This window comes from Eleutherodactylus coqui, chromosome 3, assembly GCF_035609145.1.
Source record: "Eleutherodactylus coqui strain aEleCoq1 chromosome 3, aEleCoq1.hap1, whole genome shotgun sequence".
In the NCBI taxonomy this organism is placed as follows: Eukaryota; Metazoa; Chordata; class Amphibia; order Anura; family Eleutherodactylidae; genus Eleutherodactylus; species Eleutherodactylus coqui.
In genome coordinates, this window is record NC_089839.1 from 19,759,618 (window position 1) to 19,775,772 (window position 16,155).

At 48.6% G+C, this 16,155-nt stretch overlaps 1 protein-coding gene and 1 pseudogene across 1 annotated transcript; both read right to left on the minus strand.

The window, feature by feature from the left end:
• Positions 1-5,454, minus strand: LOC136620087 (uncharacterized). Its single transcript, XM_066594814.1, has 4 exons — positions 4,917-5,454; positions 3,984-4,181; positions 1,572-1,616; positions 1-590 (listed from the first exon to the last, which is right to left on the minus strand). Exons 1-4 carry the CDS (start codon positions 5,452-5,454, stop codon positions 1-3), a joined length of 1,371 nt encoding a protein of 456 aa, XP_066450911.1.
• A 7,500-nt stretch (positions 5,455-12,954) lies between these two features.
• The window catches only part of LOC136620487 (zinc finger protein 585A-like), an 87,669-nt pseudogene continuing 84,468 nt past the window's right edge, over positions 12,955-16,155 (minus strand).

The window sequence follows — 16,155 nt, forward strand, 5'->3', positions numbered from 1 at the left end:
CTATGCTGCACTCCGCCCCCCACATGCCAGCAATAACGCCGACTCCACCCCATCCTGCAATCTAGACAGGAAAATATCTAACCCTATCTCACTGAGATGAACCCCGTCACCCCGCATCATCCCGCGCTCTCTTCTCTCCAGCTCCCAATGACGGATGGCTATTCCGCCCAAGGCTTGCACGTGCTTAGATATCCTGAAATTAACCGTTCTCCGCACTCGTTCAATCGCCTCATTATCTCTCGCTTCTCTCCAGATTCTTCTGGCCACTATGTCTGACCAAACAATTATCATCCGCTTAAAGAACTGTTTAAAACGATAAATGTCCTCTTTCATCAAGGAAATGAGCTCCGCTACTTTTATTTTTCCGAGGTCATTTCCTCCTGCATGAATGACTAGTATCACTTTATCATTCTCCCAACTGCTGATTCTCAATACCTCCTGGAGCAGCCTGGGCCATTGCAAACCTCTAATCCCTTGCCAATGTACTGGAATATTGAGGCCTAAATTGCCTCCGATAGGCCTATTTCTGGCTCTCCTCTCGGCCCAGTATATATATGAGTGGCCTATCACCCATACCGACCAATCCGTAACTGTAAATAAATAAAGAAAACAAACACCGAAAAGAAAACATCACAACCAACGTATAAATCATATGAAAACTCTAAGGTCCGGTCGCACATAAGACCTGTAAGCATCTGATCTCCAGCGACCCACTCTTTTAATGCCCTCGATACCCATGCCACACGAAAAAGCGGACGTCGCAGCCCCGATCCTAAACGAGTGTGATCCGAAATCTTTTGGGTTGAGGCCCAATTTACTCAGGCTACCCCGCATGACTGCCGTGAACTGATATTTGGTTAACGGGAGGCCCGACGCATGTTTCAAAAACGGTCCCGTTCCGCAGTGTCGCTCCAAAAACCCCGTTATCAAAGTTACCGGGCACCATTTTGTTCCCAACTTGCCTATCCTAATCCATTCTCCAATCCCATAAATATCTGTTTTTGATCTTCGAACGCCAATTTTAATGCAGTCTCCGTCAACTAACACGTCTCCGTACATCAGTCCCCCAGGTCTAATTTTACTTGCTGACACTAATTCCCCAATCCGCAATGCTGCGAAAAAGGCAATTACAAAGGCCACGCGGAACAGCTCCGCTTCGGAGCCCTCCTCGCAAACCTCTCCCAATACTTCCAATATAGCATTCAGCAACTCAAATGTGATCGGTCTCCTTCCGTCCTTCATTACTTTATCCTTCTTCCACCCTTTAATAATCTGCCCAAAAACGAAATCTTTAGTCACATCCCTTGACCCGTGTAACCGCAGCAAAAAGGCCACCGCCGTCAACTGTTTTTTGGCCGCGTCCGCCGATGCCCCCTTTTTACGCATTGCCGCTAATGTGTCTAAAGTTACCGCCTTCGCTCTTTCGTCCGAAGGAAACTTTCCTCCCGCTGCCGCTATCCACTCTTTCCATACGTTGTTATAACGTCTCCATGTGGTACTCGAAACTGACATCTTTACAAGAGCTAATAGCTCTCTTCTATCATTTCCCACAAGAAAGCAGGGCAACATACCCCCTCGACCTCCGCCGTTGGGTGCAGCTCCCTGAATGTCGACATCTGAAAGCGAGAAAGAGCATCAGCAGTAGCATTTAAATAACCCGGTACATATCGTGCTTTAAACCTAACGTTGTGCTGTAAACACCGTAGAACCAAATGGCGTAATGCCGCCAGCACCAACGTTGATGACGACGATTGCCTGTTTACCACCTGTACCACCGACTGGTTATCTGACCAGAAACAGATATTCTTATTGGCCAACCTCTGGCCCCATATCTCCATTGCCACCATTAGCGGGAATATCTCCAAAAGCGCCACATTCTTTACCCATTGCTTCTGCTTCCAAGAACTTGGCCAAGCAGCACAACACCACCGGTTACCAAATAGAACTCCAAAACCATGTGCACCAGCTGCATCCGACACCAAACCGATCTCTTCGTTCTGCCTTTCATCCTCCGGGCATATAACCTGGCCGTTGAAAGAACCAAGGAAAACTTTCCATACATGCAAGTCCAACTTCATTCCTTTCGTCACTCTGATAAAATGATGGGGTTCTCTTGCCCCTCTTGTTGCCAATGACAACTGCCGAGAAAAAGCCCGTCCCATCGGAATGACCTTGCACGCAAAATTAATTAAACCTAACAGAACTTGTAGCTGGTGAAGTGTAACTTTCCGCGAACTGCCCACCAAATTCACTGCTTGCCGTAAACGCGCCACCTTATCATCGGGCAAGCGGAAAATCATCTCCACCGTGTCAATTTCAATACCTAAAAAACTTAGCCTTGACACTGGGCCCACTGTTTTCTCTACCGACAATGGCACACCTGCCTTACTCATTAAAGAGCGAAAAGACGAAAGTAAAAACTCGCAAACCGTCGAATTTGCTTGTCCAACAAAAAGAAAATCGTCTAGATAGTGCAAGACCGATGCGCTGCCCGTCTCTACCTTTAACATCCACTCCAAAAAGGAGCTGAAAACCTCGAAATAATCGCAAGAGATCGAGCAGCCCATTGGCAGGCACATATCCACAAAAAACTGGTCCTCAATTCTGCACCCAAGCAAATGGAAGCACTGTGGGTGCATCGGCAAGAGGTGGAAAGCCGACTCTATGTCGGCTTTCGCTAACCATGCGCCTCTGCCAGCCTTTCTAACCAACTCAACTGCCCCGTCAAATGATGCATATGACACCGCCGCTTGCTCCTTTGCTATCCCGTCGTTAACTGATTCCCCGGACGGGTATGATAAATGGTGTATGAGTCTAAACTTGCCAGTTTCTTTCTTTGGTACAAGACCCAAAGGAGAAACCCGCAAGTTGCTGAAAGGCGGCTCCAGAAATGGCCCCGCCATTCGTCCCAACTCTACCTCCTTTAACAACTTTTCAAGCACTAATTCCTTGTTATCGCGAGCGGATTTTAAATTTTGGCAAAAGGACGCTGCAGAAACGTTAGAATGTGGGATGAAGAAACCTTCAGCAAAGCCCGCCCTAAGCAGGCTTGCTTCCGGTCTCCGTGGGTACCGGTCGAGCCACGGCTCCAGGTACTGAACGCTCACCGGCGTTCGCCCCTGTGCCGGGAACTCCCGCCGCTCGTTGACGTCGGAAACATCGCAGTGCTGCATGCGACCCGCCGCAAATAGAGCATTCGTGTCTAAATTTGCACGATGCCTGGAAACGGCAGTGGCCTTCATTGAAGGCCCAGCATGATCCTGATGGCTTTGGGGCCACAGGAGTCTGCTGTCCGCTGGCGCCTGTGGCCGTTCCATGAAAGCTAGGTCTCGTCGGTTTCTGAGCCAGTATCAGCTGGATCCACACGTCCGTCGCCTTCATTGCCCAGCTGATACTGTCAGAGCCCGAGATCCTGCGACGAAAATCTTCGTCGTATCTCCACCAAGCCGACCCCCCGTGCAACTTATATGCACTGTGGATCGTGTTGATGTAAACGAGCATCTCGGGCCCTTTCTGAGGATACTGACGGCACACTACGTGCGCCAGTATCAAAAAGGCCTGTAGCCAGTTCCCAAAGGTTTTAGCAACCTTGGGTTTTTTCTCTCCTCCACGTTCTGAAAAGCGTTCCTTGTCGACTGACACATGTTCAGCCGACAACAGTGACGAAATGTCTACGTAACAACCATTTGTTATTTTAGACACCACTTCGTCCTCCAGCCCGGCATCCAACGGGGCTACTCCGCAAAAAAGCGAATCCGCTAATTTTAAACCATTGCTCACTCCTGCCCCCGTAGGCAGACTCCGTCCTTGTAAAGGACCACCAACCTCGGGCAAGGCCAACCTCCCCGGTTGCTTATAGGACACTGGTAGTCCTTTTTCCTTCTCATAATAATCACACAAAGCTCTCAAAGCTGACATAAACTCATCCTTCCGGCCTGCTCCGGGCACATTATCCCAAACTCTATTTAATTGCACCGACTCACCCGCCTCGTTGTCCTCCGGCATCGCCAAGGGAAAGTTGGGTGCGGGCAGTGCTGATTGGCTGTAAGGTCGATGGGCCGCGTGTCGTTCCCTGCAATCTCCGCTGGTAACACCCCGGCCACTCGGACTCCTTATTTTTGCAGCCCCGTAGGCCGAAACTCCATCTCCCGATCTGCTCAATCTCGCTCCTTCACCACTATCTGCGGAAAAAGACGGTGAGCGTAAGCAAGGGTATTGTGAAATTTGAGCGGCCGCCCCTCGGCCACCATGTCTGACCCTCTGCGACACCGCTTCTGAGCGACTGAACTGCGCCACCGCCTGCGTGACTCTGCTCCTCCTCCTCCTTGCTCCTGCTACCGGTGATGACGCGCTGCTAAACTCCTCCATCTCACTAGCCGATTGACTCCATTCTGTTGCCTCCTGCTGCCTGCTTTTCTCCTGCCTCCTGCCAGGAGTGTAGCGCTCGCGCTGACTGGTGGCATGCGCTATGGGCCTGTGTCTGGCCGCCGGCTCATGACTACTGCCAGCGGCCTGCATGCGCCTATCGTATCTATAATAGGGGGTTGCTTGGTGGCTTAGGGCTCCTAGCGCTCCGGCGCGGAAATCTGCCGCCTCATAATGGCTGCTGGGCCCCCCCCCTCCCCCTCCCGCGCCCCGCACATGTGGCGCTGCGACTTCGGCCCCCCCCTGCTCTCCCACTGTGCGCCGCTCACCCCCCCTCCCCCTGCTTTCCCCCCCGCTGCTGCTAGAACGCGATGAGGGAGATGCACTTACCAGCATCTCCCCCCTAACGGCTGCCGCCGCTCCGCGGCCGGAACTACATCTCTCGCTCGTATCCCTACACGCGCCTGCCGCGCCACGTGGGGAGCGCTCCATTACCACCATCCTCGCTCTGCTGGCAACCGCGGGGACACCTCCTCCCGCGCCGGGCTTACCCGATCCTGACCTCGCCGCCACTCCACAGGTTAGTCCGTCTCTCACTTCTACCTCACCGTCGCTGACCCGGATCCTTCCTACTGGCTCTGCTTCCGCCATGTCGCGCTGCGACCGCACGGCGCCGCTCCTCCTCGCTCCTTCTGTTCTGGGGCTCCTCATTGGCACTGCTCTCTTCACCACCGGGCTGGGGCTCAAACGGGCAGGTGGGTTCCTCCTTCGGACGGGTCTTCCCCTGGGCTTCTCGCTGCTGGGCAAAACGGGTTGGCTTTGGTCATGTCTTCCCCTGGGCTCCTCGCTGCTGGGCAAAACGGGTTGGCTTCGGACATGTCTTCCCCTGGGCTCCTCGCTGCTGGGCAAAACGGGTTGGCTTCGGACATGTCTTCCCCTGGGCTCCTCGCTGCTGGGCAACACGGGTTGACTGCTGCTTTCCCCGGCTTCCACTGCGGGCGGTCTCGATAACTCTTCGGCCATCTTCACGAGCCAGCTAGTGCCCTGGCTGGCCATCACATCTTTGATCCGCTCCATCAGGTCTTCCATGCTGCAGCTCGTCTTGGTCCACGTCTTCACTCTTCTTTCTCCTGGTCCCGACTGAAATCCTTCACTTCCTTCTTCCTTACTCCCGGTTAACCCCTCCCCTTCCTGTGGTCGCTCCCTCTCTTTCTCACTCCTCCCCCCCCCCCCCCCCCCAGTCCTCAGCATCTTCCCTATACGTTTGCTGCTATCTAGGAAAGTGCTGTCTTCAAGAACCCCAATGGTCCTTCTTAGGGCTACTCTTCATAATGTGCATTACTGTTGTGGCTGGCTGGGAGCAGTAGTGTACTTTTTTTTTTTCCATCTCGGGCTGTGCAGGCCATTACAGCTATAGCGTTCTCAGTCTACAGTGTATTACACAGAGTATAGGAAAAGTGCTGCTGATATAGGGAAAGTGTTAGAGTAGGTCCTGTCTTCAAGAACCCCAACAGTCCTTCTTAGGGCTACATCTGACCGTGTGCATTATACTTGTGGCTTGCTGGGAGTTGTAGTGCATCCATTTTTGTATTACGGATCTAGGCCTGTTCCCAGCCTTTCAGTAATAGCATTCTCAGGCTGCTGTGCCGTACAACCAGCTCTTACCGTGAAACTGCACTCAAATAGTTCCTAGCCTACTGCAAACAACTTCATTTATAGCGTTCTGTGTCTGCAATGAATTAGACACAGAGTGTTTCGGCACAGCCACTTCTATAGGGAAAGTTATACACTATACAGTCCTGATCCTCCGTGCAAAAACCCCAAAGCTCCTTCTTAGGGCTACATCTGACCGTGTGCATTATAGTTGTGGCCTGCTGGAAGTTGTACTGCATCCATTTTTGTATTACGCATCTAGGCCTGTTCCCAGCCTTTCAGTAAAAGCGTTCTCAGGCTGCAGTGCCATACAACCAGCTCTCACCGTGAAACTGCACTCAAATATTTCCTAGCCTACTGCGAATGACTTCATTTATATCGTTCTGTGTCTGCAGTGCATTAGACAGTGGTCTCACCGCTAAACAATACTGTAATATTTCCTGGGCCACTGCAAAGTATTTCAGCTCTGCCGCTGTGCAGAGCATCTCACAATACCCTTTCCTTGGTGGGGTTGAGATAGCCGCAGTTACCAGCACTATCCACTGTCTTTAGAGTCTTCTCCCACTCCACACAGCCTCTATTATCTACAAGTCTCTGCAAGCAGTAAATTACCCCTAGGTATCGGCGCAAGACAGAGGGTTAATTTTTTCAAGTGACAGCATAGAGCCTCCGCTATCTACAAGTCTTTGTGTGGGGTGAATTAAGCCACAGTTGTCAGTGCTGTACAGTGGGGTAATTTATTTGGGCCCTGCTCTATTCTTAATCCACCAGGATGAGGAGTAGGGGTAAGGGTCGAGGACGTGGACGCGGATGTCCAAGTGGGGGTGTGGGCACAGGCTGAGTTCATGGTCGTGGTGAATCACAGCGGGCTGCTGCAGAATTAGGAGAGAGGCAAGTTTCTAGGGTCCCCAGCTTCATATCACAATTTATGGTTCCGCGTGGTAGACCTTTATTGCAAACAGAGCAGTGTGAGCAGGTCCTGTCATGGATGGCAGAAAATGCGTCCAGCAATGTATCGACCACCCACTTTTCTACGCAGTCCACTACTCCGGGCCTAGGGACTGTAACTCTGAGTCCTCTGGCTGCTGCTCCTCCTTCCTCCCAGCCTTGGTACTCTATGAAAATGACATATTCTGATGAGCAGGCAGACTCCCAGGAACTGTCCTAGGGTCCCTGCCATGAGTGGGAAAAACTGGTTCCTCTCTCACCTGAGGAGTTTCTCGTGACCGATGCCCAACCTTTGGAAAGTTCCCGGAGTCCGGGTGATGAGGCTGGGTATTTCCGGCAACTGTTTCAAGAGTTTTTTGTGGGTGAGGATGATGATGAGACACAGTTGTTTGTCAGTGAGGTAGTAGTAAGGGCACCAAGTCCGAGGGAAGAGCGCACAGAGGATTCAGAGGAAGAGCCGCTGGACGATGAGGTGACTGAGCCCACCTGGTTTGCTAGGCCTACTGAGGACAGGGCTTCAGAGGGGGAGGCAAGTGCAGTCAGTGGCCAGGGATAGAGGCAGAGCCAGAGCGAAGAATCCCCCAACTATTTTCCAAAGCACCCCCTCGTGGCAAGCCTCCATGCAGAGGGGAGCCACCACTACAAGCCTCACCACCACCAGCATGCGCAGGCATATGATGGCCAAGCACCCCACAAAGTGGGACGAAGGCCATTCACCGCCTTTGGGTCACATCACTGCTTCTTCCCTTGTGCCCCAACCTGACACACAGATCCAATCCCCCTCCCAGGACACAGGCACGAGTGCCTCCCGGCCTGCACCCACACCCTCACCTCCACCGTCCTCCACTCCATCCAGCAATGTCTCTCAGCGCAGCGTTCAGCTGTCTCTAACACAAGCGTTGGAGTGAAAGTGCAAATACGCCGCCACCCACCCGCATGCACAAGCTTTAAACGTGCACATTGCCAAATTAATCAGCCTGGAGATGCTGCTATACAGGCTTGTGGAAACAGAGGCTTTCAAAAACATGATGGCGGCGGCAGCGGTCCCACGCTACTTGGTCCCCAGTCACCACTATTTTTCCCAGTGTGCTGTCCCAGCCCTATACCAGCATGTCTCCCACAACATAAACTGTGCCCTCACCAACGTGGTTACTGGGAAGGTCCACTTAACAACGGACACATGGACAAGTACTGGCGGGCAGGGCCACTATATCTCCCTGACGGCACATTGGGTGAATTTGGTGGAGGCTGGGACCAAGACCACTCACGGCCTATCCACACCCAGAATAGAGGGTCCTACCTTGGTTCTGGTATCTGCGGCGTTTTATGCCACCTCCTCCAAACCCTCCCCTCCTCCTCCTCCGCCACCTCTACCTCTCAATTAAGAAGTGTGAGCACATCACCAGCAGTCGGTAGCGCGTGGCGCGGCAGCACAGCGATGGGCAAGCGTCAGCAAGCCGTGCTGAAACTAATCAGCTTAGGTGACAAGAGGCACACGGCCCCCGAGCTGTTGCAGGGTCTAACAGAGCAGACCGACCTCTGGCTTTCGCCACTGGGCCTCCAACTGGGCATGGTCGTGTGTGACAACTGCCATAACCTGGTGGCGGCTCTGCAGCTCAGCAGCCTCACACACGTGCCTGCCTGGCCCACGTCTTCCATCTGGTGGTACAGCAGGTTTCTAAAAAACTACCCTCACTTGTCTGACCTGCTCGGCAAGGTGCGCCACGTCTGCGCACATTTCCGCAAATCCACCACGGACACTGCCACCCTGAAGACCCTGCAACATCGGTTTCAGCTGCCAGAGCACCGACTGCTGTGCGACGTGCCCACATGCTGGAATTCTATGCTGTACATGTTGGCCAGGCTGTACGAGCAGCGTAGAGCAATATTGGAATACCAGCTGCAACATGGGCAGCGTAGTGGTAGTCAGCCTCCCCAATTCTTTACCAAGGAGTGGGCATGAATGGCGGATATCTGCCAGGTAATCGGAAGCTTTGAGGAGTCAACCCAGATGGTGAGCGGCGATGCTGCAATCATCCTGCTGCTTTGCCTGCCGAGTAGTTCGCTGCAAAGCATAAAAGCCGACGCTTTGCGGTTGGAACAGGAGACGGGGGATGACATTATGTCACTTGATAGCCAGACCACCCTCATGTCTATATCTTAGCACGTTTTGGAGGAGGAGGAGGAGGGGGAAGAGACAGCTGGGCCCACTGCAGAGGGTACCCATGCTGCTTGCCTCATCTGTTCAGCGTGTATGAGCTGTGGAGGAGGAGGAGGATCCTGAAAATCATCTTCCTAGTGGGGACAGCGATGTGCTGCATACTGGTACCCTGGCACACATGGCTGACTTCATGTTAGGCTGCCTTTCTCGTGACCCTCGCGTTAGACGCATTCTGGTTAACACTGATTGCTGGGTGTACACTCTTCTCGACTCACGGTATAAGGAGAACCTTTCCAGTCTCATTCCGAAAAGGAAAGGGGTATAAGAGTGATTCAATACCACAGGGCCCTGGTGCAAAAAGTGATGCTAAATTTCCCATCTGACAGCGCTAGAGGCAGAAGACGCAGTTCCGAGGGCTAAATAGCACGGGAGGTGCGGGGATCAGGCAGCATGTCCAGCGCAGGCAGGGAAACACTCTCCAAGGCCTTTGCCAGCTTTATGGCTCCCCAGCAAGACTGTGTCACCCCCCCCCCAGTCAAGGCTGAGTCGGAGGGAGCACTCGTACCATCACCGATCGTACCACCGTCCTCCGTGATGCCTCTGCTCCATACAATTATTGGGTATCAAAGTTGGACACGTGGCACGAACTTGGGCTGTACGCCCTGGAGGTGCTGGCCTGCCCTGCCGCTAGCGTCTTGTCAGAGAGGGTGTTTAGTGCAGCTGGGCGAATCATCACAGATAAGCATACCTGCCTCTCAACTGCCAGTGCCGACATGCTTACACTCATAAAGATGAACAAAGGCTGGATTTTCCCAGCCTTCTCTTCTCCACCGGTGGAGAGCAGCGGAACCTAATGATTCTTTTTGCTGCAACAGGAGAAAAAAGGATTCTCTATCACCGGAAAAAAAGGGGGAATTAGCTTTGTGAATCACTCTCGGATATTACTACTCCTCCTCCTTCTACTCCTCCTCCTAAAACAGCATGTCATCGCGCTGAACTGCCAATTTTTCTGCTGCCCAAATGGCTGTGTTTATAATTTTTTAAACAATTTTTCAAAGTTTCAAAAGTATTGATACTTTAACAGAAACCAATTTTTTTAACAGGGCCGCCTCCAGGCTCTGTTACAAATTAAGCAACAGCGAGCTGTATCTTTACAAAAGGTTTCTGGGTTTTACCTGCGCTCACGGTTGAGCAATTTTTCAGTGGTACTCTTGTACTCTTGGTAGACCAAATTTTCTAGCCCTCGCATATACTATTACCTAACTATTTTTTCCGGCCTGCGCCTACACTCATGGTATACCAATGTTATATGGGTCTGCCTATACTTCTGCTACAGAAATGTTACAGGGGTCTGCTTGTACTTTTGCTACAGGAATGTTACAGGGGTCTGCCTATACTTCTGCTACAGAAATGTTACAGGGGTCTGCTTGTACTTTTGCTACAGGAATGTTACAGGGGTCTGCCTATACTTCTGCTACAGAAATGTTACTGGGGTCTGCCTATACTTCTGCTACAGAAATGTTACTGGGGTCTGCCTATACCTTTGCTACTGAAATGTTACTAGGGTCTGCCTATACTTTTGCTACAGAAATGTTACAGGGGTCTGCCTATACTTTTGCTACTGAAATGTTACTAGGGTCTGCCTATACTTTTGCTACAGAAATGTTACTGGGGTCTGCCTATACCTTTGCTACAGAAATGTTACTGGGGTCCGCTATACTGTGAGTGCACAAAGACTTCCCATCACGGTGTTTGAGCTATCTGGCACAAATACACTGAATGACTTGGGTAGGGCACAGACGACTTTCCTAGCGCGGTATTCAGCTATCTGACACCTACACAGAATGAATTGTGTGGGGACACATGGATTTCTCATAGCTATGTAACTCACGGCACCTTGGGTCACACAAGGTGGAGGCTAGACGCAGAAACGCGTTGTTTTTAAAGGCGTCAGCTAGACGCAGAAACGCGTTGCTTTTAACGATTTACCTGTATTTGTTTGTTATGTGGGGAATAAAAAGTATTTGCTTTCTATTGAACTGAGGTTTTTTAGAGGCTTATTCCCTTATCTACTCAAGGGTTAATGTTGTAGCGCAGCTATAAAGAAAGTTTCTTTCTCTTTTTGTATTTATTATCTTTTCCCCATATGTTTTTCTAAACTTTGGGGTATTTCTATAAGCTGCTGCTCTCTAGGACAGTTTGGTTGAGTACTATTAGATACACATAGAATTACTCTTCTGGATAAAACAAGAAGACCCTTCAGCAAAGAAACCTTAGAAAAGGCGAACTTGGATTCCCAGTGCAGGCGGGACACAAAAAGTTTTTTGTTACTCCGCCTGACACCTGGTAAGTAGAATCCCATATAATTATCTTTTTTCCCTCTGGCTATGGTGCTCTCCCTAATTTTTGTTTTTGACAAGGTGGAGGCTGGGACCGAGCCTGACCCTGGGCCCACTCACGTGCTTCCCACACAGAGTATTGCGGGTCCTACCTCAGTCATGGTTTCTCTGGCTTATTATGCAACCTCCTCCTCCTGCTTGGTGTCTGGGGATCTGCGTTGGTCGGCATGTATTATCTCTCGTGCTACAAATTACTACAGTTATCCGAGATACAGGATTGGAGCATTCACAGGAAGTGATTTAATGAGACTTTCACAGGTTCACTGCATACCTGTGGTGGTTACTTTTGCGACACCTCCTGCTTCAAACCAATCTTTGCTGTTAGTATGTGCTGCTGCATTGTGGAGATGTGTAGAAGTACTGGCACCTGAGTCACCTTTATGCCCACGTTTGCGGCTCCTGACAATTTTGTGACGAAGGTAGCACGGGATTGGAATGATGTTTGTACATCAATCTATCATCGTCAACAGCATTGTGGGCTATCGCCCACACTTTCAAAGACGGTCGCTGCCTGGCCCTGCCAACCCTCTGCAGTGTGTGCCTCCAGTTCCCCCTCATCGCAGACGCACTTAGAAATAGACATGAGGGTGGTGTAGCTATGAAGCGAGCGTGTGGCATGAGGGCAGCTGAATGTTGCGCAGGGAAACTTTTGTGTGCGCTGTGGATGCAGGGTCGCGCGGGGGGTTGGACAGCAATGCCAGCATGTAACCCAGGAGAAGACGCAGCGGTGTCACACGCAGGCAGCGATTGTCCTTGGTTGCAGGTAGTGTGGGGCTTAGCTAAAGTGTGCCTTGCTAATGAGGGTTTGTCCAAAGTAAATTGGTTGGCGGGGTGACGCCAGACTCTCACCCCCATTTTGGCTTAATAGTGGGACCTGGGAGCCTCAGATGCAGCCATGCATGCTGCCCCTGCCCTTCCCTATCCATTTCTGTGGTGTTTCCATTACTTTCTGATGTTTTCCAGTGTTTCACAAGTCATGACCTGTGCAGAGCATCGGTCCCATACAAAAATGCTCGAGTCGCCCATTGACTTCAATGGGGTTCGTTACTCGAAACGAGCTCTCAAGCATTGCGAAAAGTTCGACTTAAGCAACGAGCACCTGAGCATTTTGGTGCTCGCTCATCTCTATTGAAGACCTATTCTGATAGGTCCAATCTGGATTTCTACCATGCTCTTGCTTGAAATGTTGTGGCACTGGAATATCCTTTCCATCCATCACAACACATATATGTTCTAGGAGCTTTTGCTAGAAAACTTAAAACAGAAAAAAAAATTGATTTTGTGTTACCGCATTCCAAGAGCAATAGCAATTTTATTTTACCAACAACGCTCTGAGTGGTTTTTGTTTTTTTTTTTGCAAAAGAGATCTAGTCTTGATTGATTCCAATTTTGGAAACATATAACATTTTGAAATTTTTTTATGTCAATTTTCTGGAGGCTTGATTAACAAAATATGCAATTCTGAAGTTTTTTAAATCCCTTTTTACAGCGTTCACCTTGATATTAATGTTTAAAAAGAATGAATTTAATGCAATAACATCCCCACATTCTGAACATGAAAATGGCTTTGTCCCATGTGGATTCTCTGATGTCTAACCAGGTCTGATGTCAAGGTAAAATATTTCCCACATTCTAAACATAAATATATTACTTCTCTTGTTTGTATATTTTCTCATGTAGAACAAGACTTGATTCCACAGTAAAACATTTTTCATATTGACGACATTAAAATGGCTTCTCGCCTGTGTGAATTCTCTGATGAATGACAAGACCTGATTTCACAGCAAAACATCTTCCACATTCTGAGCATGAAAATGGTTTCTCGCCTGTGTGAGTTCTCTGATGTGTAAGAACAACTGATTTCTGGCTAAAACATTTCCCACATTCTGAGCATGAAAATGGCTTCTCACCTGTGTGAGTTCTTTGATGTCTAACAAGGTGTGATTTCAAAGCAAAACATTTTTCACATTCTGAGCATGAAAATGTTTTCTCCCCTGTGTGAATTCTCTGATGTCTAACAAGAATTGATTTCTGGATAAAACATTTTCCACATTCTGAACATGAAAATGGCTTCTCTCCCGTGTGAGTTCTCTGATGAATAACAAGATGTGATTTCACAGAAAAATATCTTCCACATTCTGAGCATGAAAATGGTTTCTCCCCTGTGTGAGTTTTCTGATGTGTAAGAAGAACTGATTTCTGCCTGAAAGATTTCCTACAGTCAGAACATGAAAATGGTTTCTCCCCTATGTGAGTTTTCTGATGTCTAACAAGATCTGATTTCAGCATAAAACATTTTCCACACTCAGAACATGAAAATGGCTTCTCTTCTGTGTGAGTTCTCTGATGTAAAACAAGTTGCGATTTAAAAACAAAACATTTTCCACATTCTAAGCATGAAAATGGTTTCTCCCCGGTGTGAGTTCTCTGATGTGTAACAAGATGTGATTTCTGGCTAAAACATTTCCCACACTCAGAACATGAAAATGGCTTCTCTTCTGTGTGAGTTCTCTGATGTCTAACAAGATCTGATTTCAGCAGAAAACATTTCCCACACTCAGAACATGAAAAGGGCTTCTCTTCTGTGTGAGTTCTTTGATGAATAACAAGTTGTGATTTCAAAGCAAAACATTTCCCACATTCTGAGCATGAAAATGGCTTTTCCCCTGTGTGAGTTCTCTGATGTATAACAAGATGTGATTTCACAGGAAAACATTTCCCACATTCTGAACATGAAAATGGCTTCTCTCCTGTGTGACTACTCTGATGTGTAACAAGATGTGATTTCTCAGTAAAACATCTTCCACATTCTGAACATGAAAATGGTTTCTCCCCTGTGTGAGTTCTCTGATGTGTAACAAGCTGTGATTTCTGGCTAAAACATTTCCCACACTCAGAACATGAAAATGGCTTCTCCCCTGTGTGAGTTCTCTGATGTGTAACAAGACGTGATTTCAGCAGAAAACATTTCCCACACTCAGAACATGAAAAGGGCTTCTCTTCTGTGTGAGTTCTTTGATGAATAACAAGTTGTGATTTCAAAGCAAAACATTTTCCACATTCTGAGCATGAAAATGGCTTTTCCCCTGTGTGAGTTCTCTGATGTATAACAAGATGTGAGTTCCAGATAAAACATTTTCCACACTCAGAACATGAAAATGGCTTCTCTCCTGTGTGAGTTTTCTGATGTCTAACAAGTTGCGATTTCTCAGTAAAACATCTTCCACATTCTGAACATGAAAATGGCTTCGCCCCTGTGTGGCTTCTCTCATGTGGAACAACATTTGATTTATCTACAAAACATTTTCCCTTTTCTGAATGTAAAAATGCCTTCTCCGCCGTGGGATCTTTTTGATATTCAACATCCCTGCTGTGGCTTTTTTCTGGCTCAGTAGTCTGTGATGCATCAGAAAGCAGGACCTGTGTAGCAGGATCAGATGATAGATGTTTGCTGTGAAGGCCTGAGGGTTTATCTGGGATAATAGTGGGCTCTTCTAATGTATCCTGGGCAATATTGCAGTCTTCGGTGTTAAGATCTGAAGACATCGGATATTCCCCTGAGCTCCTGGTACCGGCATCTGCCAACAATAAAATGTATTTTTGTTAATCTTGAATAAAAGAAAATATATTTGATATTTAACAATATTTATATAGAAAATGTATATACAAAATTTGAAGGATTGAGGCAAATTTCAATAATTAAGAGCTCATGCCCACGGACAAAGTGGGAGACGCCTGTGGATTTACTCCACGAGTGTAGTGCATTTAAAAATGCAATACTCCCACGAGTGATCACGGAATTAATACTATATTACTGGAGACCTCCCACTGCAGAAATCCGCAGTGAAATAAAACATGCCGCAACTTTTTTCCCGCGGCAAAAATCTGCGGCAGAATTCCGAATATGAGCATTGGACAGCAGTAAAGCTATTAGGTTCAATAGAACCTAATAGCTAGTGAATTCTGCCGCGGTAAACGGGTCCGAAATCCATCTGTGGGCATTAGCCCTAACCCATTTCCCGTCTGTGACTTACATGTACATCACAGATGTATACGGTAAATATAAAGTGTGCTCGGGAGATGTGCCCGCTACTTACCCAGTGGGTGCTGGTTGTTCAATGCAGATGTCACCTGCCAGCTACAATCACAGGTGCAAAAAAATGCTGCCCTTATGTTACTTTAGATAGTTGGACGATTATTATGACTGCTTATATTATAAAATTGCCCTAGGAATACTCCGGGTTATATAAAGACAATTATAATTGCAAAAGGCAAACAATCCCCATAGGTGATATCCCCTGAAACATAATCTAAATACTTTATTATTCAAAAAGACAAAGACAACATTGAATGATATTTAAAATAAAGGGGCAAATGGTGGCAGTAATGGGATGGGACCAGCAGTCATTAATTAGTATCATGTGTGCTAGAGTTCTTTCACCCGCCGGCACAGTAAAAACCCGTAAACAGGCGCACACGTCTAACGTTTGTGCACCTGTTCAGACGGCACAGGCCTGGCGCATATACGCCGAGGCCACAGCGCCGTTGAGCGTGGGAAGACAGTTTAGCTCTGCTAAGCGGTCTCCCCCTTCCCTCGCCAAACGATGCCCTACACTCGTCCTTGTGTGT